At 32.4% G+C, this 24,382-nt stretch overlaps 1 protein-coding gene across 3 annotated transcripts in view; it reads right to left on the minus strand.

The window, feature by feature from the left end:
• Window positions 1–24,382, minus strand: part of LOC145297828 (mediator of RNA polymerase II transcription subunit 12-like protein) — a 167,678-nt gene that overhangs the window by 11,140 nt on the left and 132,156 nt on the right. For 2 of the 3 annotated variants that reach the window (XM_080144153.1, XM_080144152.1), the window contains exons 36-40: window positions 22,277–22,381; window positions 18,586–18,715; window positions 15,992–16,297; window positions 12,287–12,521; window positions 5,419–6,077 (exon numbers count right to left, since the gene is read on the minus strand). In XM_080144153.1, coding sequence (XP_080000279.1) covers window positions 5,669–6,077; window positions 12,287–12,521; window positions 15,992–16,297; window positions 18,586–18,715; window positions 22,277–22,381 — 1,185 coding nt within the window. In that variant the 3' untranslated portion in view covers window positions 5,419–5,668. Of the gene's footprint in view, window positions 1–5,418; window positions 6,078–12,286; window positions 12,522–15,991; window positions 16,298–18,585; window positions 18,716–22,276; window positions 22,382–24,382 lie in introns of those variants that run through there. The other variant, XM_080144154.1, reaches the window with a different exon arrangement.

Raw genomic sequence — 24,382 nt, forward strand, 5'->3', positions numbered from 1 at the left:
GTAATAATAATAAAGGGTTGGGTTCAAGACTCCTAACAAACGGCTCCCCAGTTCGATACAAAACACCTGACGAAGGCCGGAGGGCAAAACGGCCAAAACGTTGTGACTATAACAACCAAGATGAGGAAGTCAGTCCGACAATCTCAATCAATCATCAGCATAGTCGAGATCCGTAGACCACAACATGTTAGGCGATGAAAGTTGGTTAAGGCATTCAATCTGATCAAGTCAGGGATGTAATAAAAAAAGGTTTGGACACCAGAGTGAATGTCAATGAAGTATGACTCCGGACCATGCAGACTTTAATGTGGGTGGAGAGATAGTAGGCTTTGATTAGAGCAAGCAGTTTTGCAGGCATAGCATTGGCATGCATGACCTTCCAGAGAGCTCCACGTGCTCGTTGTCCCAGGACTTTAAGTGTAAAATCAGCAACAAACATGTTCAAACCACGTTAACGTTTTTTGTTTTTTTTTGTTTTTAAATAATATTGTTGATCTCTAAATATTAAGTTCTCTCCGACATCCGCATTTCTCTTGTCTATTTTGCAAAGTTACTCCATAGATTGTTATAAACATTTCATTTTAAAGACATTGCGTTTCATTTATACTTTGCCGATATCGGGCATGTTTCATTTGCAGCTGCAGCAATTATCAATGGATACGTCTTTCATGTTCCAACCAAAAATTGCACCAGAAAATGGCCAGAAATCAGTTTTGCTTTATATATATATATATATATATATATATATATATATATATATATGTCACATTCCTTGTATTTTTGAGATTAAAAAAAAAAAACAAAACAACTTGACATTTGTTGGCAGTTCTTTATTAAATATATTTTTTATATTTTTGTTCTAAAACAAAAAAAATTTGAGAAATATGAAAATTAAGCTATATAAATATAAATTTTAAATTATAATTATAAATAAAAAAAAATCTAAAATGAAAATAAAAATTACTCTTTAAGAAGCTAAAATTAATTTAATTGGTTTAAAATTACTTAAAAAATAAAATTATTAAAAATTCTATGGTATTTGTAAAAATTAATTATTCTTAATTAAAAAAATGCTTATTAAAACCGTGATCTATGTAAAAAAAAAAAAAATGGTAACAAATTAAGAATTTCTAAAGGTTGTAAAATTATAGAAATTACAAATAAGTTTTTGAAAAGAAAATCTGAACTGTCTAAAAATTTAAATATAAAAAAAATTGATGATTGTGTACGGGGGAGGTAAGTATGGATGATGCTGTGATATTGATGATGAAGAAGAGAAGGATGATGATGAAATCGTTATGTTGTTTCAAATATGGCTGACAATCACGTGGATTGTGAACGTTGAGTGGTGGTGGTAGGAGGCGGAGGAAGAGGAAGAGGCATTACACTTTATAGGATTACAAATGAGAATGAGAGAAATATTTTAAGATTCATTAAGAATGAAATGATTAAATCAATTATGGTGGTAAAAGTGGAAGGAAAGGTGGGAGGAGGATGAAACAAATAGAGGGGATGGGGGAGTAAGGAAAGAAATGGGAAAAGAGGGAGATAAAAATGAGCGTGGGTGGAGAGGGAGAGAGAAACGGTGCAGGAGTGATGGGGAAGAGAAACAGTAGAAAGGGAGAGTAAGAAACAGTGAAAGGGAAAAAGGGGAGAAACAGGTGAGGGTAAGGGAGAGAGAAATGGGAGGAGATGGGAAGGAAGAAATGGAAGAGCAGAGGGGGATAGGAGAGTGGAGGGAATGAAATAATGGAGGGAAAGGAGGGAGAAATGGGACAAGAAGAGAAAGATGGGAAAGATTGGGAAGGCAGAGTGAGGGATAAAGATTATAAAGAGGGAGGGGGTGAAAAAAGCTAGGAGAGAAGGGGAGGGAAGGCGATCTGTCATCATCTGTCATTATTTTTGAATTCATTTTTGTCAGCACATTTCCAAGATGGGTTTGATGTATATTTTGATTATCTTCAACAAAACAAAGACAAATGGACAAAACGATGTATTATGACAAACTTCATTATTTCATCATTTCAACAAGTTGATTACGTTTCGTTTGGATTCTTTTCTGGTCATTTAATGCCGAATCCAATCATTTTGGAAAAAGTTTTGCTTCAATTTTGTCATTTTAAATATTTATTCATGGCGTTTGATTTCGGTTTTTTTTATAAGAAAATTATTTTTTTTTTTTGACTTTGCAGAACATGATTGAGTTTTGCAAAGAGAAAAAAAAAACAATAGCATTAAAGTTGGGTCACTTATAGGTGAGAAAACCAATATCTTCAGACATTTTAACTGGAGGATGGTAGAACTATTGAAACAATGAGAAATCTTATGCGAATGCCCTACTGCAGTTTCATGGTTCATCCAACCATCGAAAATGTATCAGAAATTGCAGAACAATTTTTATACATTTTAATAGAAATTAAAAGCTTCAATTTCTATTCAAGTTTATAAAAACATTCAGGAATTTATTAGTAATATTTTTGATCATTTAATAATTCATGCAACTGCAGTAAGGCCTAAAGATAAAAGATATTTATTATAAAGCTCTAACTGAAAGGATGCTGAGCACTTTGTGAGTTCTATTTTGATTCGGGTTTGTTCTAATTTTGAGCGGTTGATTTTCATCTTTTTATTGTGAGTTTTTATCCAAACATTGATATTCATAATACATTTTTTTTAAGAACTACATATTTTAGAGAGCAAAAACCCAAGTTTGACTATTTGAACGTTTGATTTGTATAATTTTTTTAACAGTTCATAATAAACTAATGTTTGGTGTTATACATTTGTAATTTTAGTATTCTATTTTTCCTATATATATGTGATAGTTTTGTGAACATCAACAGTAATTCATTAAAATAATGCAATAAAATAAAAGTTAAATCATCGAATCCTTTCGTAAACATTGTGTTCGGTTTTTTTCAAAGAGGGAATTTAACTGAAAGCTACTCGTTTTTGAAATTAAAATAAACTTATGTTAAAGAAATCCACATTGTAAAAAAGTATTTAGAACTAAATTAATACCTGTTGAATGGCAAAGTTTTTTGCTTAGACATACATACATATATATATATATCTCTACTTGCCAGAGGCAAAGCAACCAACAGAGTTTAATACAAGAGTGCTCAATATCGAAGTAGGGCAAGATATATTTTTATTTGTTTTACATAAACATTAATATGTCACTACACATTCATGAGCATGTTTTGATCAGCCAGTTAAAAGTAACTAGATATCTCTTCAGGCCATACTGCTTATACAAAGTTTAGTTTGTTAATAGTTATGGACTAAACTTTTGTATGAGCAATATCATCTGAAGAGGTTTCTAGTTACTTGTAATTGACTGTAGCGACATTAATGCTTATGTAAAACAAATAAAAAGCATACGTACGTACGTATATATATATATATATATATATATATATCTTCATAAAACTTATTGAGATAATAAAAAGTTCAATATACTAGAAAGGGCAAGTAAAAAACAAAAAAATATTGACAAAATAAACATTGAATAGATTGCAATATTTATTCGTCCGTGCGAAAGTCAAACAAAATATTATAATAAAGAAAAATCCTTAATCCATCAATTTTCAAAGACAAACTCTTTTCATCAGAGGATAAGCAAAAAAAAAAAAAAAAATGCATCACTGATGAGGATATATTTTTATTTTTTTAAATTTAACCAGTGATTTTTTTTATTATTATGCTTATCCTCTCATGAAAAGAGTTTGCCTTTGAAAATCCATGGATTAAGGACTTTCCTTTATTATAATTCTTTGTTTGAATTTTTGATGGATGAATAAATATCATAATTTATTCAATTCATCATCAATTTATATATATACACACACACACACTCATATATAAGTCAAATATTGTTAAAAATAACAGAACATTTCTGCTTAATTATATTTTTTTTTATTTGTTCCATTTTTCTTATGATCTTTTTTAACTGAAAAAAATCAACATTGCCTATGAAAAGAGTGATAATATTTTTAAATGTCATCGCAGAATTTAACATCTTTCCTGGAACAGTGTGAAAACGTTCTCCTGGCGTCTGACGGACTTCACGCGCACGTTTCACAGTTACGTTTCTGAAATTCTTTTGGTTTCTTCAACTTTTTTTCATTCATTTGCTTTTCTACCTGATGATTCAACAAAGAATTGAAAACGTTCTTGATACATATGGAACTTTTTTTTTTTGATTTTAACACAAAAAAGATCATAAGAAAATAAAAAAGATATAATCAAGCAGCCGTTTTCTGTTATTTTTAACAATGTTTGCCTATATGTGTATATATATATATATGTTTGCTTAAATGAAAGTGTTTCAGTTGATCGTAATGTCTGTCAAATGAAAGTCAAAAAAAGTACATATAAGAATGTGTGGTTAAAGGGCATCAAAATGTAGCAACTCATAACAAATGTAGAACCTAAAATTATTTGACACCAATCACAAAAACTACTGCTGAATTTGCCATCTCTTGACATTGACCCAGATGGTTCAGAAATTGCTACGATCCAAAACAAATTTGGCAAATACATCAGCCAGTTTCAGCTTGAAACGCAGAATCTAATAAGGAACATTGCAACAGATCAAACAAGAGATATGCAGAGACACGTTCTGGAAAGGCTAACATATTCTAACTAGCAGGAGTCGCGTTGACTTGCGAATGTTTTTTATAAAGAAGTTGGGTGCTTGTACATTAAATTTTTTTATCTAAAAATTTTTTTTAATGAATTTTACCTTGAAACATTACATAATCATTTTGCATAGGTTTCCAAATTATACTAATTTCGACATAAAACATTAAGTAGAAAATCTGCTAGAAATATTTTTAAGAAAAAAATAAAATAAACATTGCTATTATCGATCCACCATCTTATTTTAATTTCAAATAGCAAAAGTTAAGTAAAAACAAAGAAGATAAGTCAGTTTGTCATATGAAAGACTTATCTCCCTTGAAATAGACTAAACTATTAAAACTGCATGATTTCATTTTTTTATATTTTTTTTTAAACAATTTTTTGTAATTCTAAATTGTTTTTACTAATTTCGACATAATTATGTGTTTTGTATAAAATCCATGTTTTATGATATCCGATTATAATGTAGAAGTATCGAAAATCGTGATAACTCCGAGATCTGGATGGTCATCTAACGAGAAAAAACTATTTTGAGATGATGAGGTGCACGATGATTTTCAACCGATTTCTAATATTAATACATTTCTTCAGCGGACACAATCAAAATGATTGTTAAAAATGTATTAACAAATGGATGAAACTATCACTTACATATGCACACACACACACACACACATAAAGGTACATACATCCGAACAAATCTCAATGCAATGCCTCCGTTACTCACCTCCTACTGTCAAGAGAAAAATAAAATTAAGAAATTAAAAATAATTCAAGAGACAACTTATTTCCCATTTTAAATCTGACTTTAAATTAAATTTTAAAAACAAAATAAAAATATCCCCCACTGCTTTACATACGGACCAGGTCAGGGTCTTGTCATAGAGTCCGTTTCCAGCCTTGTCATTCAGCGTGATTTTTAATTTTTATTTTTAGTGTAGACCCCCCCCCCCCCAACTCACTTCCGACCTCTTGTAGCCCTGCCATTTATTTTTTTTCTTAAAATTTTTTTTTTTTTGCCCTAATACTGCGGAGGTGGTTGGTAGTTGCTGTATTGTGCTGCCGCGGCAGCAGCCGGATTCTGGGCCATTTGCCTGTGCAGTTGTGCGACCAGTTGCTGTTGGGTCGGCTGAATTTGATTGTTCTGCATGACCAACATGTGCTGCTGTTGCTGCTGCTGCTGTTGCGATGCCGTCTGCTGCTGCTGCTGCTGTTGAGGGTGTGGCGGAGGTGGTGGCTGTTGCTGTTGTTGCTGCTGCTGTTGCTGTTGTTGCTGCTGCTGCTGTTGTAGCAGTTGTTGTTGCTGCTGTTGCTGGGACTGGGGGGGTAAGCCCTGGAGATAAGCATGGCTCTGTTGGCTGTAGTTAGACATTGAGCCCATTGCACTGGAGTGCCTCTGCATGCCACTCGGGGTCATATGAGACTGGAGCCTACGAAACGGAAGATAAAAACAAGGATGAAGAATAAAACTTATTTTTTATGGACGACAACTGCATGCTGCTGTTTTGTTTTGTTTTCATGCTAAAAAATATTTGTAAAAAAATAAGTGTTTTTAAACTTGGGGGACTATTAAAAAAAATGTTTTTTAAGTAAAAGAAAAACATGTTTCTTTATTTAATAAAATTGTATGTTTTTTTTTTTTTTTAATAGTTTATTTATTTTTTTGGTTTATTTTACCAGCATAACTCTTTCGGGTTATTTAATGCTGAAGAATTGGCTTTGTTTTGTTTATTTTTCCAGATTTTTTTGTACTGAAACTTATGTTTTTTAGTGGGCACTAGTTAGGTTTTTTTTTAAAACTATATTTTGTTGTACAATTTGTTTCTTTTAGAAATTCTAAGAGGTTTTGGGGATCAACTTTGTAAAAAATTTCTTTCAAATTATTTTCTTGATAATATTTTATTCGTGTTTGATTGAAATCTATGCAGTTGGTTTGGATATGTTTCACTGTGAGGGGTTCTTGACATGGGGTACAGTTTGGTGCTTTTTTGCCTTTCAGTAGATCTAGAGGGGTCCCCAGCATTGCCCGGGCGCAGGGAGGTCTTATGGTAAGAGTATTGAGCAACAGAGAAACAAAAAACAAAAAATTTTTTTAAAAAATTAAAAAAAAAAAAATGAAAATAGCAGTGAGTACCCGTATGAGGGCAAAAAAAACAAAAAAAAAAAAAAAAAAGAGTAAGGAGATTGGCAGGCTAACACGAAGGACGAAAAGGTGAAAAAAAACAAAAAAAACTGCTTAGCCCCTGCACCAACCGCGACATATGATGTCACCGACGTTCAAAATAAGGTTAGTCATTGCAATGCGCTCGATGACTTTGCAAAACTGTTGACAAAAAACTGATCCCTCCTTGTAAAAAACGGCCCAGTTGACAATCAAAGAATTAATCGTTTTGACCAATTTTTTGATATCTGTCATCCGAGAAACTGCCCTTTCAAACATTAATTTAATCAGTGTTCGTCGCATGTGTGAGAGGTTTTTGGCAGACATATACACACACGTACACATTTTTGCTTTTATATATAGAGATATGAATGGGTGGAGTCGTTTTTTTCCTGTTGGAGATTTTAACTTCTGTCCATTCTTTGAGAATGGGTTTGATTTGGTAAAGTCGATTGTTTTTGCATGAGTTCCATAGCTCCTACCATTTGGATATAATAAAGTTATCAATTAGCAGTTTGTAGTCATTGTAGGGTACGTTTGTGTTGCTGGAGTTTATTTTGAGTGATTGTTTTGCTGCTGTATCTACTTTTTCGTTTCCTGTTAGTCTAACATGGCTGAGTATTCGACAGAAGATAATTTGTCTTTGTTTTTGGTTGTAGGAGATTGATGACCAGAGGATTGTTTAGATTTTAGTGATGTTAACACTGATGATCAGCTTGAAAGTATGATATATCTACTATATAATAAAATGATTGCAGAAATTCCCCTCGGGACCAAATTACGGTAGGTTTGCAATAACAAATGCTGCATACAAATTTGTTATTTCTATCATTATTAACCACCATCTTATGTAACTTCAGACATTTTAGACACATTTAGTCGTTATAAAATCCTACATTTACTCCTAGGAGCAACATCATCACGATCGGAACATCTTTTTACGAGGAAGTTCCTATTTTTTCCTAAAAAATCTAGTCCTCTTACCGCCCCATCACAAGGACGCTATACACACAACTTATAACTATTTTTCCCCGGCACCTTTTACAACTGGTTCATACACTCATATACATACCATTATCTTTCCAGTTACCGATTAAAAAATAATAATTACTTCCTCCGAAATTTCTGGCTTTTCTCATTGACTGAGAACTGATAGATGCATTATTCGGGAATAAACAACTTATTCAAAAAACGAACACGTTAGACCTTAACAAATATGGACTCTCTCTCTACATGAAGCAATCGTTTTATAAATATTAAAACTACAAAAAAATCTTAACTGCTCATAATCATAATTTTATGTATTAATACCCTTACCTAAACAGACAATGTCGCCACAAAACTAACCCCCTTTAAAACAAAACAAAAAAAAACATCCCTGATACAAACATGATTAACATTTATGGTTAGCATTGTTCTTTTTCTTCGATTCTCCCTACCAAACAGTCAACAACACTATTTCTCCTTAGATAGGTGTTCATTGTTTTCCCCTCATGCCTGCTACAGAGCATGGTGTCATCAGCAAATGTACCCATCTCAGAGGCAATTTTATCAAGGAGGTCATTAATTAATATTAGGAATAATAAAGGTCTCATGATAGACCCCTGAGGCACTCCTGCATTTATATCATATTGTTTAGATCTATGACCAACCTAGATTCTTCTCTTACTTAAGAAGGATTTAATTACATTATGTATTCTTCCAGTAATATCATATGATCTGATTTTCATCAGCAGATCATCATATCAACAGTATATGTGTCATGTCCAGTGAACAGTATATACGCTCAGAGATTACAGTCAGGATATCTGCTGTGGAATGGGTTTGCCTAAATCCATATTGATTGTCGGTCAGAAGTTTAGCAGCTGTAAGGTGATGGACTAGAGCATTATTAATTAAGGACTCAAATATTTTGGCGAAAAGCGGGAAGAGGTTAATGGGGTGATAATTTAATGGTTCAGTTCTTTCACCAGAATTCTTGAAAACTGGTACCACAAAAGCAATTTTCCAGCAGTCCGGAAAGCAAGATTCGTTAAGGCATTTGTTGTAAAGTTTGGAGAGAACTGGAGCAATCTCAGCAGAGCATTTTTTTAATAGCACGGCCGGGATGAGATCGGGTCCACATGCTTTCGAGGTATCTAGGTTTTTTATGATACCATGCACCAGAGATGGGGTGATTTTCAGATCATCTAGTGTGGCATCTGTCTGCAAAGGAAAGTCAGGGAGGGAGTGTTTTGTTGGGTCCAATGTGGTGTTTGAGGCAAACCGACTGACAAGCAGGTTAGTCTTATCGGTTGCCGTGCAAGCAACCTCATGACCGTTTGATATTGGGGGCAATCACTGACTGTCCATTATTTACTACACTGTTGTAGATTTTCCAAAAATCGTGGGTTTCTAATTTCTGTGCTTCGATGCGTTTTCTGGTGGTTTCTGTGTATTCTGTCTTAGCTGTCGTTATTTTTCTCTTACAATTACTTCTAACTTCTATAAATTTGTTTGAACTGGACTTTTGTCGGTTAAATCTGTGGAACGCATGCTACCTTTGAGTAATGGCAGCGGCACAAGTAGGAGTAAACCATTGGGGAGAGTGGGGCTTGCTATAAAATTTCTGCATGGGAACATGTGCTTCAATTGCAGTTTTGAACCATTCAGTGATCTCATTTGCGCACTGTTCAGCTGGAAGAGAAAAGATATTTCCCCATGGGGCATCTCTGATGAGATCCCTGATGGCTTCCCAGTCAGCCTTTTTGTAATACCACGTTGTTTTGAGCAGTGGCTCTTCAGTTTTGCAATGAGAATTTAGGGTGATTTCTACCATTATCACAGCATGATCACCATTTCTGAGTGGGCTGTGGGCATTCATTATACAATCATCGGGAACTGTAGTCAGAAATAGATCTAGCAGTGAGGCATGTTGATCTTGCTGGTTTGGGAAACATGTCAGAAATGTAACTGTCTGTGATAGGGAATGAGATATAGAGAAGCTATGTGTAGTGCTACCAGCTGTGTCTGTAAGTAGAGAATCCAAGTCAGTCACTGTGGTGGACAATGAAGTCAGCAAATAGATGTGCGCTAGTATCGAGGAAGAGTGCTATATCTATGCTGTCAGAGACTTTGTTTATTAGAGTACCGTCCTAGGTCGAGGGAGAGCAATAGAGAAAATACAAGTAGCTAATATTATGTTGCATGTTTAGTCTGAAGCAAATAAAGGCCTGGTTGTCTGATTTTAGTTTTGTAACTCTAGTCAAGGGGAGGGTGTTTCGAATATAGACTCCAAGTCCGTGCATATGTCTGTCAGTCATTATGGCAGAGTGAGAGATAACCAGGCATGTTAAAGTGTTTAGAAGGGATGGAGGAGTGTAGGTTAGTTTCACTTAGTGATAAGATATCCAGAGTGTTTATAAGGAGAAATGCTTCAACATCATATAAATTAGTTCTAAGCCGACGGATGTTCGTAAATGCAAGCCTCAAGGGAGGAGGCACGTTGGTTTTCTTTGAGTTTGCGTCTGGTTTAAACGTAATTTTTGCTTGAACTCTCATTTTATCTAAAAGTTTCAGTTAGGATGAGTGAGAGGTACTGGACAAGTGGTTGTGCAGAATATCAGACATGCAATACAAGTAGACCATCAGCTGATTTCTCATCTAAAGGATTGTGGCCTCAGAAAAGCCCACCAGGGATGAGTGCAGGGCTCCTTTCCATGTGTGACATGGCACTCCTGATATTATACAATTGTTCATGGAGCAGCCGCTCTAAGCGCTACCAAAGAGTTTGGCTCCTGTACTATCAGTCGGATCTGTCAATCCGGTACTCTCAACCCATCAGACAAGTCACTCCAATCCAACTGCACTGGCATATATGACACTCAAGCATCCCCACAGTGTCCAGTTTAGGGGGATAAGATGTGGCGGGAGTGGGGAAAACGTCGTTCATTGTCCTAGTCAGGAAACAAGTTCGACTACTGGCTGATTCTGTCGAGTTCTTGTGATAGCACCTCTACGCCAGGCTAATAGGCAAAGAAGAAGTATGAAAGCCAGGTGATAGACAGTGCCTATCTCCTCGTTAAGCAGTTTAGGTTTGCAAACCAGCAATTTGTTTGAGCCACCATCTCTATGAAGGTTGTCCTCCAGGACAGAGAGGTCTCCCTCCCCTAGGTTTAGCTTCAGAGTTTTCCTTCTCCTAGACAGATAACCTGGGAAGATCTACGTGTCCATCAGCCCTGCGCCAGAGTCCTAAACCAGGGATTTCTGCGACCCCGCATGGGTAGTTAATGTTAATGAGTTATTTAGTAGAGATTATGTATCTACTGAAAAGTTGCACTCGTCAAAGTGATTAAAAAAGACATTACTATGTTTTTCATTTCACTGTTATTGGAAGAAAAGATAAGAATTTTTGCAATGAATGCAACTAAATTTGAAACAGGTTTGTTTGAGAGAGCGAGAAGTTAATATTTGATTAAGATACAGTTCATATGTTCGTTTATGAATAGAATAACGTGTTAAAGTGTGAGTAACTTGATGTTACGAATTAAAATTTGGTGCCCAAACTCTGAATATTGAAGACAAAAGAAAGGTAAGATATATATTCAATATAGATACAGGTGACATGATTTGGAGTACAGTTCAGTAGAAGGATAACTGGAAAATAATATATAAGCTATGGCGTATTCTGTAAGTATAAATAGATATATGGCATGTTTTCAAGAGATACGAATATATGAAATTTAGACATTTGAATGAAAAAAATAAAATTTCGTTTTCAATCAAAAAAAAAAAAAGAAAAGTTCAAAAAAATTATTTAAAAATAATTTTTTTTTTAAAATGAACTTTTTTTGATTGAAAACGAAATTTTATTTTTTTCATTTCACTGTTACTGGAAGAAAGGATTTCAACAAAAAAAAAAAAAGAAGAAAAATTTCATTTTCAATCAAAAAAATGAAATCTTATGGCTAAACTAAGAGTGATGATTTCGCGACATCATCCTGAAAATATTCTGAAGGAACAAGGGAGATAACTCCAAATCGAGATTTTAAAAAGCCATTCTTAACATGTGAAGGGAAACATTGGAAGATTCAATTCTGTTTAAAAACGATTTTCTAATGTAGACATGATATAGAGAATTTGAAAATAAAAATTTCTAAAAAAATAACCCAAGTGCGTGATTCCAGTATTGACAAAATAGATTACGACACGTGACATGAAAAAAAATAACCCAAGTGCGTGATTCCAGTATTGACAAAATAGATTACGACACGTGACATGAAAAAAAATAACCCAAGTGCGTGATTCCAGTATTGACAAAATAGATTACGACACGTGACATGAAAAAAAATAACCCAAGTGCGTGATTCCAGTATTGACAAAATAGATTACGACACGTGACATGAAAAAAAATAACCCAAGTGCGTGATTCCAGTATTGACAAAATAGATTATGACACGTGACATGAAAAAAAAATAACAAAGAGGGGGAGTTACTCACCTTGAAGCAGGATTGAAAGATGTTTGGGCCTGTTGTTGCGGCATGAAGCCAGAGGCCTGAGCCTGAGGGCCTTGTGGCTGCATGCCTTGTAGCATGGCAGGATTCTGAGTATTCGGATACGATTGACCAAAATTCGGTGACATCATTCCTCCAGACACAGGATCCATTACGGCCGCAGCTGCCGCTGCCTGTTGCATCGGCATGCCGTTATATGAAGGATAATTTTGATTGAGACCTGAAAAAAAAATATATATATACATAAGCGAGATAAGACAGATAAAATTCAGATAAAAAAATCCTGATAGATATTACTTGAAGTAATACTTTCAAGGTGATCCTAGCCAAAAAGGAAAAGCTCAATTCGAATATATGTGTCTATATGTTGTTTTTTCAGAATTTAATCACCAAATATATATATTAGTCCGCGCGCGAAATAGCAGAACACAAAATGTTTTAAATAATAGAATAACAAAGTCTTTCGTTAGCAAAGACTACTATTGAGCGTAACCAGTTATACACTCCTTTTGAAATTTTCATCTCTATTTTTCTCGTTATCTACTGAATATTTTTTAATGAAACCTATATGAAATATGTTCCTTATTAAATTGTAAAGATTTTCTATTCTGAAATAAGTTTAAAAAGATTTAATCTAAAAAAGTTATTTTAAAGTTTTTGTTAAAAATTTTTCAGATTTTCTCATTATTCAGACATGTATGACAAAGAGGGAGTTGCAAAAAAAGAGTGTGGTACGAGGTGAATTACAAACTGAAACAGAGAAAATATTCAGACCTCTAATAATACAAAGAGGGGGTTGCAAAAAATGAGTTGCGGTGTGAGGAGAAATACAATCGGAAATAGAGAGTAGGAGAGTTTTTATAAATACATACAAAACCACATTATTCTTTTTTTAAATCCAAATTAATAAATTAAATAAAATATAATCTTAAAAAGGCACGATACAAGTTAGAAAAGCATTTCATCGAAGACATGAAAATTGTTAAACTACATGTTTTTACCATACTTTGTAAAATTTATAAAAGTGCACTTTTATTTCGATAAATAGCAGAGCTTCTGACTTTACCTTTGGTTTTAGCTCCGACATTAGAAATGTGTTCATAATCTAGATAGTCAGAGATTGCATAGTTTGTCCCGGAGTTTGTTATTAGCTGCATTGTTTATTTTTACGTTAATTAATACAGCTGTATTGTCTATTTTTATGTTAATTAATACAGCTGTATTGTCTATTTTTATGTTAATTAACACAGCTGTATTGTTTATTTTTACGTTAATTAATACAGCTGTATTGTCTATTTTTACGTTAATTAATACAGCTGTATTGTCTATTTTTATGTTAATTAATACAGCTGTATTGTCTATTTTTATGTTAATTAATACAGCTGTATTGTCTATTTTTATGTTAATTAATACAGCTGTATTGTTTATTTTTATGTTAATTAACACAGCTGTATTGTTTATTTTTACGTTAATTAATACAGCTGTATTGTCTATTTTTATGTTAATAATTACAGCTGTATTGTCTATTTTTATGTTAATTAATACAGCTGTATTGTCTATTTTTATGTTAATTAACACAGCTGTATTGTTTATTTTTACATTAATAAAGCTGTATTGTTTATTTTTACGTTAATTAATACAGCTGTATTGTTTATTACGTTAATTAATACAGCTCTATTGTTTATTATTACGTTAATTAATACAGCTGTATTGTTTATTTTTATGTTAATTAACACAGCTGTATTGTTTATTTTTACGTTAATTAATACAGCTGTATTGTTTATTATTACGTTAATTAATACAGCTGTATTGTTTATTATTGCGTTAATTAATACAGCTGTATTGTTTATTATTGCGTTAATTAATACAGCTGTATTGTTTATTTTTACGTTAATTAATACAGATGTATTGTTTATTATGTTAATTACTACAGCTGTATTGTTTATTATTATGTTAATTAAGATGTATTGTTTATTTTTATATTAATTAATACAGCTGCATTGTTTATTTTTATATTAATTAATACAGCTGCATTGTTTATTTTTATGTTAATTAATACAGCTGTATTGTTTATTATTGCGTTAATACAGCTGTATTGTTTATTATGTTAATTAATACAGCTGTATTGTTTATTTTTATGTTAATTAATACAGCTGTATTGTTTATTTTTATGTTAATTAATACAGCTGTATTGTTTATTTTTATGTTAATTAATACAGCTGTATTGTTTATTTTTATGTTAATTAATACAGCTGCTTTGTCTATTTTTATGTTAATTAATACAGCTGTATTGTCTATTTTTATGTTAATAAATACAGCTGTATTGTTTATTTTTATGTTAATTAATACAGCTGTATTGTTTATTTTTATGTTAATTAATACAGCTGTATTGTTTATTTTTATGTTAATTAATACAGCTGTATTGTTTATTATTATGTTAATTAATACAACTGTATTGTTTATTTTTATGTTAATTAATACAGCTGTATTGTTTATTTTTATGTTAATTAATACAGCTGTATTGTTTATTATTATGTTAATTAATACAGCTGTATTGTTTATTTTTATGTTAATAAATACAGCTGTATTGTTTATTTTTATGTTAAACAGTGTGACTGAAAAAAATCCACCTTGGGAAACTCCCAATTCCTGTTTTTGGGACTTTGATAGGATGTTTCTTAGTCTTACTTGGAAGGTTTTGTCACTCAGATAGTTTTTGATAAATGTTGGCATTCTGCCTTTTAGACAGAGTTCATTCAGGTCTTTTAATATTCCATACTTCCAAGTGGTATTGAAGGCTTTTTCTATGTCAAAGAAAACTGTTATCACATGTTCTTTAAGGATGAAGGCTTCTCTAATATAGATTTCCAAATTTATGATGTCGTCAATAAGACGAATTTGTGAAGCCTATTTGATGTTTAGAGATTAGGTGATTAAAAAGAAAAGGGAGAACTTGTATACACTTGAATGTTTTTGTCAAATATTATTCTAATTTATGTGAACTATTTATTGTGTCACCTATAAAAAAAATATAGTTTATTAATTCCATTAATTAAAAATTTTTCACAGTCTTAAATGGAATTGTTTTTATTTTAATTCAATTTCTAAACTAGTCTAAGGGAGATAACTTTGTAAAGGTCTGATCGATTTCACAAGAAAACTTTTAAATCTGATATTTTTAAGCTGAATTCGAACGAATAATTATTTTTATTTATATAATACTATATTTAACTTTACAGTAAATTTCTTGAAAATACTCTCTTATATAAATTTTAATTATACTCCTCAAAATTTTATTCGAAAAAACTAATCTATCAAATCAAATTTATTAAAGTTAATATTAACTCTAAATTTGAAATTAAAATTAAGTTTAAAATCAATTTTAAAGTTAAAATTAAAATTTATATTTAAAATTTAAATGTAGTCTTTCTTTTTGTGGGAAATGCTAATCCAGAAGCCTAAAGAAAATGGTTATACCTTTTTTTTTTTCTTCTGTTTATTTGGCGACCAAAATATTAAAACAGACAATTTTTAAAAATTTCAAATGATACATTTGAAAGTTAAGGTTTTAACAAAAACGATACATGCACAAGATCGTGTAATGTATGTGCAGGTTTCCATAAGAGAACTTGCAATAATCATATAGTTTCATTTGATTCTCAATTTGTAGACTAAATGTTGTCTACTTACCTTGCGCCTGCGTCATATGATGCAACGTTGCCTGTGGATTCCCTGCCAGCTGTTGATTGTAGTGGGCCTGATCGGGAACCTGCATCCCTCGCTGGAGACCCTGCTGATGGACACGCAGTGTTTGCCGGATGAACTGATTGCGTTGTTTCGACTGCAACATATGCATGCTTGGAGAGAAACCCTGCTGCGTGTTATGCTGAATGTAACCCTGAGTCGATGGCTGACGAGCACGCAACATGGTACGCAATTCCTGCTTAGGACTGTTGTATTGCGATGACCCGAACCTTGCTGCTGCCGCTGGACCACCTGCAAACAAAATCGAAAATCATTTATACCGACAACTTCCGAAAAGGTAAACCATCTAAAGATCTTCATAATCCATATGATAAAGAGAATGTGTATCTGACCCGTTAATAATCTTCAGCGTTCTACGGACAAATTTAACTTTAGTTGACCTTTGACAACTAAATATTTTCGTTTACTAGCCAAATAGAAAACCCACATGATTTTTGGAATATGACATCTTCATTCTAGGACGAGTATGTACAAAGATTTTTCTGTGTTTTTTTTAATAAGTGTAATTCTAAATATAGAACAAATTTTATGTTGATACTTGAAGATATAAACATTCTAATTTCTTCAAATGTTTTTTTAAACAGCCTTCGTTAAAAAAAAAAAAATATTCTACTATTAAACTTTCATTGTTTAAATAATTTAACATTGTTCGTTTTATATACAAAAAGTTAAAAAGATATTTTTCACTCAGTAGTGAGTTTTGGAAAATTGTCAGTGAAAGAAATGCAATCAACAAAAGATAAGCGTTTCATTATTTCTAGTCGCCATTTTGAAAAATCACTCACAAATGTGACTATTTCACTCGCAATGTAGAGACCTGATCATGTACGAAAATATAATTTTATGAACAAAGAAGCAGAGGATTAATCTAAACAATAACTGATAATAATAAAAAGGAGAAGTTATTTTATTTTTAATACAGACACAAAAATATCCTTTGATTATACAGTGCAACAAATTTTATGTATTGTCACATAAAACCTTTGATGTAAGAAAAATATCGTTTAACTCAATCTGACCTTTATTTCACTAGATTAGACACCGTTTTTTTAATTATAAATCATAATTTATTATTATTCAGTATGAATGAAAAACACAGAATCGTCAGTTCAAACAACAATTTGTACTCTTAACTTTCTTGTGTTGAGTATCATCCTCCCTTTTTATATCCCAGCAGTAATCTGCCAACATGTCAGGGTTCAATACGGACAAAGTATCCCTGCAAATTAAGTCCCAGATAGTAGTCCCACACACCAAAATGGCATTGTGCCTTGTTTAGCATGAAAATGCAAAAAAATTGTTTCTCTCTCACTGAAATATTCGGATGGAATCTCTCGTTATGTTCATCACTCACGTCACGGAGATTCAAATTCTCAAAAGTGACAATTTTGCAAAATAATGTACCTAATTCAACAAAAAAGCCACAGATATCCCATACTTTTTCGAGTGCTTCACTGTGTTGTCATTAAAACTGAGATTTTTGTGTTCTTTATTTCTTATCGACTAGTTTCATTGTTTTTTGTAAAGTTTGCAATTTTTACCAATTTCGACATGTAATCATGGTTTTACTTGAAATGCATTTTTGTTTACATTTTTAGTTCTCGAATTAAAATGAATTGGCACATATTTTGCATTTTTATTTTATTTGCTTTTTTATTTTATTTTGCATTTTTATTTTATTTGCTTTTTTTTTTTTGACTACCTTTCTCACCTTGGATTTTATTTTCAAAACGTTTCAGCTGCTGCAAGCTCAGACATTACTCAGTCGTGTCTTGTCAAACTTATTCCATCAACAAAAAGTTTAAAGTAATTTGTATTTTTAATATTACCCTCAATGAGGATTGAACCATCAACCTTTAAAAGACTTATTTTCATCTGTTATGCCACAGGTCTTGCTGAAAAAGGCCGGAGATTACATTGGTTGAAACATTGTGAGAATATTTATATTATTTGGAATCTTTAGACTACTATTCTCATCTTGAGTGTCATTTTCACAATGTTTTGGATGATGTAACCTCCAACCTTCTTCAGGTGTACCTTGTCACAGTCACAAGGACATATGACAGTGATTAAAATACTTATAAAAATCAACTTTAAAATTGATTTTCTCCTGAGGTTCAATCGTCAGCGCTTGTGACACTCAAAAATACAATTGCAAATTATTCGGCTGATGGAACAAAAACATGTAAATAAAGGGATCCATTCAAAATTCCATCCAAATTCCCGAGTTCAAAGTTGAAGGGTGAAGGTTACATCAACTGAAACGTTGTGAAAATGACACTCAAGATGAGAACAGTAGTTTGAAGATTCCAAATAATGTTTAATGTTAGATAATACAAAAAACGAAAAACCATCCTCATCTCAAAAATTCAGAAACATAATTGTAAGAATAACTTCCAAGATGAGAACAGTAGTTTGAATAATCCAAATTATCGACCACTACATCGAACTTTATTATGTTTTTTTTAATGCCACCCCTCCCTCCCCAAAATATAAAATAAAAAGATTCAGGGACTAACCAGGTGGGAGATGCTGTGTAGAGAAGTAGGGAGCCTGTTGTTGAGGCTGCGGCGGTCCATACCAATTGGGGTGGGGCCCTGGCTGATACACCTCTGGTGGGTAATTGACTCTGTGGTGAATTGGTGTTTGCTGAAAGGTGAGAAAAAAAAAAACAAAAGAAAAATAAAGTCTCTTGTTTAGAAAAAGTTTTGAAATTGTACATGCGTACCTTTCCTTCCATCTTATGAAAAATTATTATTAAAAATGATTTTCAAGGTTAGAAAAATCTGAATGTTAGTTAATATTTATTTCTAACTAGCAGGAGGGTGCTGGCATTGCTCAGTCATAAAATACTGTTAAATAATAAATATAAAAAAGTTTAAAAACGATTTGGGTGTCATCAGCCAGAAGCAAAACTGAAAGGAAAATTTTGTAAGCAAAAAAAAAAAAAAAAAAAAAAAAATTGCTGTGTGGTGGACACAAACTCGTTATTGACTAGACCACAACGACAAATATGTTATGGCGCTGTTAATTTAGCTTTTTGAAATGAAACAACGAATTGACCGTTCATGCATGACTTACAAACAGCATTGAAAGCAAGATTTTTACCAGACCCCCGCCCCTTTCAAACAATACAACATCTGTACATGAAATAATTGAAAATCTTTTCTAATTTGTTGATATTATGTATCCGAGAGATCACTCTAACAGTACCATGTTCGTGCTGCTTCAATGCAGATGACAAGAGTTTAGCGAACATACAAACACATCAACAACTGAGATTTCTATAATAGATAATTGTTTTATTAAAAGAAAATTTGACACAAGGCCAAAAGAGTTGGGAGGGGGGCAGTCATGACAAACTAATATTAACTATGTTCACGTAGCTAGTTTCTATTTTCATGTTTTTTTCGCCAAATGACCATATTTATACTATACATCCTTCTTCAATCACCGTAAGAAATCATACCACTGATAACCTTTTTAAAACTCATATTTTTGACAATATGCAATGGAGAGAGAGAAATAAAAAGTTTATTTATAAGATAAACATAAAATATACATGGTGTTAATAATAAGATCCCGCCATCATTTCTAAACTATGGTAGATACACCGATTTGCCAGTCGAAAAGATGATTCGAGTCAAAATGCTGTATTAATTTTGCACCTCTTATGAAAATTTCTAAAGGTGACACACAAATCACAATATCTGTCACATCATTTAGGATGGGATGGAGAATCTTAAAGATTATAAAGAATCAAAAGCTGGGTTTAAGTGAATTAATTTGGACGGGATTTTTTATTTTCAATCAAATATTTCGTTAAATTGAAGACACGTCTTTTGTTACTCATTTTTTTTTTAATAGAAAAATGTCCAATGAAGATTAAATCTCTGATTCCGTCTCATAAGACATTTACAGCAAGAACCCAGGTTCTTTCCCAGAATTCTTCCTATATAAAAACAAAAATAAAGAAAAATGTATATGATATACGCATCTGTGATGAAACAAAAATATCATATTCTGAAGGTCATGTAAATTGATCAAGTAGTTTTATTTTTATAAAGAAAATCATTTTAAAAGCAATTAATGGGAATTCATAGGCATTACAAAATAAAAGTAGTATGAATTATTCTCAAGTTATTTCTATTTGTTTCTTTCAAAATGGCTGGCAAGACAATTACTTCTTGGATACCCATAAAATTTGTATTTTCTTATTTAAAAATAAGACAACTAGATCAATTTATGTGATTTTTGGAATATGATATTTTCATTTTGTGATGGGTAAAATTTTTTTTACTTTTTCTTTTTAATATCAGGTTAATTTTGGACAAAAATTAAAACTAGTCTTATTACGACAACTGAAAAGAACTTGCCTTCCTTCTTCTGTGTGCCTAGCATCCAGTAGAATTCCTGTAAATATTGAGTTTTTCTGTGGAAAACATTACCTCAGGACTGCTTCACAGCAGACTACAATGTAGTCATCTCCAAATCCCAACAAATATTATCCATATAAATAATTACATTTTGTTTCCTTTCATTCATCATGTTCAATCATCTCATTGTATTCTTCATCAGTTAATTGATAATTCACTCATCTCATTGACATTTATTCTCTATTCTACCATTATTTCTATGGAAGGTTCTCGACTGAACTCCAATCCTTTCGCCCTCTTCATAAGACATTCATAGCAAGAACTCAACTGCAAAGAATTTTCTTTTCTTTCTCATTTGCAAAGAGAAAGGTCATCAAGCAGTTTGTCATGTCAAGGCCAACTGGTTCGAGGAGTGAGAAGAAACCAACAATGTCATGGGTCAAAAATACCAAACGATAATCATCGCAGGAGATGATTATTCTTGAAAAGATCAAGGTTATACGTAGGAGTTAAACACCTGCAAGAGAGTTGCACAAGTTTGCAGTTGTTGGAAAGAAGATAGCAGAATAAAAAAAACGTATTATAATGATGAAGACCACTAAATCAATGATTCAAATGAGCTGACACAAAGGAAGCAGGGAATAACTCATACAATTCTAAAGAAATGCTATAATAGTAATTATAGAAAAGACAGACTAGCAACATTACGTTTACGAGAAAGGTTGCAGAGAAAAGGTGGATGTCAATCAAATTACAGATACATTTCTGCAATTTATCACGAACCCTCAAAACAGCTCAGAAATTAACATATCATGTAAAATATCCTCGAGTGTCTAAGGTCTTTCCATACAGGGGTTTGTCAGGACAACCTGGCATGAGGATAATTTTCCTTACAAGTAAAACCTGACTAAATATTCAAATATGTTGCAATTGTAGTATCATCATCAGCTGAAATGTTTTGAAATTGACAATCAGGCTAAGAACAGAAACATAATCTAAATGATGTGTTTATAAATGACCTCCCTGATAAAATTGTTTCTGAGATGAGTATATTTGCTGACGACACCATGCTCTATAAAAGGCACAAGGGGAAAACGAATGTGTTCATATCCAAGGCAAAAAACGTTCAATGCTGACAAGACTAAGCTTCTTTCCTTTAATACAGGAAACCTTTCTAAACGATCAATAGCTATGGCTAAAGATACATTACCTGAAAGTGCTTGCTTCAAACTCCTCAGCTTGACGTTCACGAGGAACAGGAGTTGGAACAGATACATCGAGGGCATTGCCAGGCTGCTACGAGGAAGGGGAGCTCTTTCTACCATGCTAGAAAGTTACTTACGCTTGAAAGTATGTTGTACCTTTCGCCATTCGCCCATGTATGGAGTATTATTGTCACATTTGGGCTGGTGCATCTGCTACTAGTCTCACTCCTGGACCTGGTTCAAAAGAGAGTCACCAACCTAATAAGTCCTGAACTGTCATCTAAGCTTCCGCCTCTGTCCCATCATTTACAAGTGTTTTAATGGTAGGTGCTCCAATGAACTGAACTACAAGCCCTTGTATCACCTCAACATAAATACTAAAGACAAATCTGACAAGCAGCAAAGTCCCACCCTACAAAGTAGAGATCCCTAGATGTAAGAAAGCCTTCTACTCTAATAATTTCTTCCCTAGAACTGCTAGAGTTTGGAATTAACTTCCAGGTCCTGCTTCCCCAACTACTTCAAAACGGCACTGTGCATTGTTTGGGGTGAAAAAAAAAAGTATAGTTTTGCCTTCAGACAAATGCGAAATCTCCATTCATAATTGATATGACAAAATTTATTTTTACCTGCATGTAAGAGGTGGTTGGTCGAGCATTCCGCCGCCGCCGTTGTTGTTTTTTCTTGTTGAGGTCATCCTTGCTGCTCTCTACAGGTTCTTTAGGCTTCTCCTCCTATGCACAAGATCAAATAAAACATCAGTTAGAGTTAGCAAACAGCACAAGATTTTCTGATAGAAAAATGAATCTGCTTCCTTTACAATATTTGCATATTCCTAAAATCATATCCATTTAGTGGATACCATAATATTTTATATCTTCCCAAGTGAAAGGAACCATAATAAAAAATAATACTAATAAGAATACTACAACTACTAATAATAAAAATAAAATACTACTACTACTACTACTACTAATAATAATAATATACTACTACTAATAATAATAATAAAAATAAAATACTACTACTAATAATAATAATAATAAATTACTACTACTAATAATAATAATAAAAATAAAATACTACTAATAATAATAATAAAAATAAAATACTACTAATAATAATAATAAAAATAAAATACTACTAAAAATACTAATAATACTACTAATACTAATAATACCAATAAAAATAATATTATTTAGAACATTTATAATATATTGCAGCATAATCTTATTGACACAATAGTTTCTTTTAGATAACGAAAGTGATGTGAGCTGGATTAGTACAAGATGCGTGACCATTTGGGAATACTAAATGTTGTATTTAGGGGGACACTGATACCTCCTTGCACAAATTGCAAATACATAATGCCATCATCTCCCCTGATTGGGATATGCATACAACTGTGAACTGCTTGTGAATTTGACATTCCTAGAATATTCAGAGGAAGCCGGTTCATATACAGATGTGGCGAGCCGTACACGTGACCAGTCATTAGAACAAAATACAACATTTTGGCAGCTTTCAGTCATGCCTTCCAGTATAGGATGACTCGAGTGAATATGTTAGAGGGCATCTTAAGATTGGTGTCCAGAATTCGCTCTATACAGGGCTCTATATTGCGAGTGAAACAGTCGCATTTGCGAGCATTTTTTGAAAGTGACGACTAGAAATAATAAAACGCTTATCCTTTGGCGATTGTATATCTTTCACTGACAATCTTGCAAAGCTCACTATTAAGTGAAAAATATCTTTTTAATATTTTTTTTATAAAACGAACAAAGTTAAATTATTTAAACAATAAAAGTTTAATAGAACAATATACTCGTTTTTAACGAAGGCTGTTTAAAAAATATCTGAAGAAATTATGTTTATACCTTCAAGTATCAACATAAAGTTTGTTGTATATTTAGAATTACACTTATTAAAAAAAAAAAACACAGAAAAATCTTTATGATGTACATACTCGTCACAGAACGAAGATGTCATATTCTAAAAATCATGTGAGTTTGGCTAGTAATTTTTCTATTTGGCTAGTAAATGAAAATATTTAGTTGTTAAAGTTCAACTAAAGATAAGTTTGTCTGTAGAGCACTGCTATATTAAAAAAATTAAAACAAATCTGTATGATATATATATACCTTTGACAAAACAAAAATATCACATTCCAAAAATCACATAAATTGATCAAGTAGTTTTATTTTTATAAAGGAAACCATTTTTAAGCGATTAATTCCTAGACATTACAACAAAAATCTTGCAAGTTTGAATTATTTGGTATTATCTCCTTTTGTTTCTTGAGATTCTTTTCAAAGTGGAAGGCAAGACACTCTCTCCTCAAATACTCAAAATTTTTTCTTATTAAAAATAAAATTACTTCATCAATTTATGGGATTTTTGAAATAGGACGTTTTTTGTTTCATCGCATACATCTTAAAGGTTTTTGTTTTTAACAAAGGGAATTCTGGACACAACCCCCCCCTCCCATTATATTATTAATGTTTAGTGTCATTATTAGTAGAAATCATGACCTTCATTAAATCCTGAGAGATAATGGATATTAAGTCTTGAGAGATAATGGCTGCACATGTAATTGTGGAGCAAATGCTGCTTAATCTCCAACATTTTTCACGAATCAGCACTGCCCGATTCCAGTGGCAAGGAGAGGACAACTTGAAACGATACTGATAAACATACAGCACCTGGTGTTCCCAATATGGTCACCCATTTAGTAA

This window comes from Euprymna scolopes, chromosome 18 (assembly GCF_053919585.1).
Source record: "Euprymna scolopes isolate OS-2025 chromosome 18, ASM5391958v1, whole genome shotgun sequence".
In the NCBI taxonomy this organism is placed as follows: Eukaryota; Metazoa; Mollusca; class Cephalopoda; order Sepiida; family Sepiolidae; genus Euprymna; species Euprymna scolopes.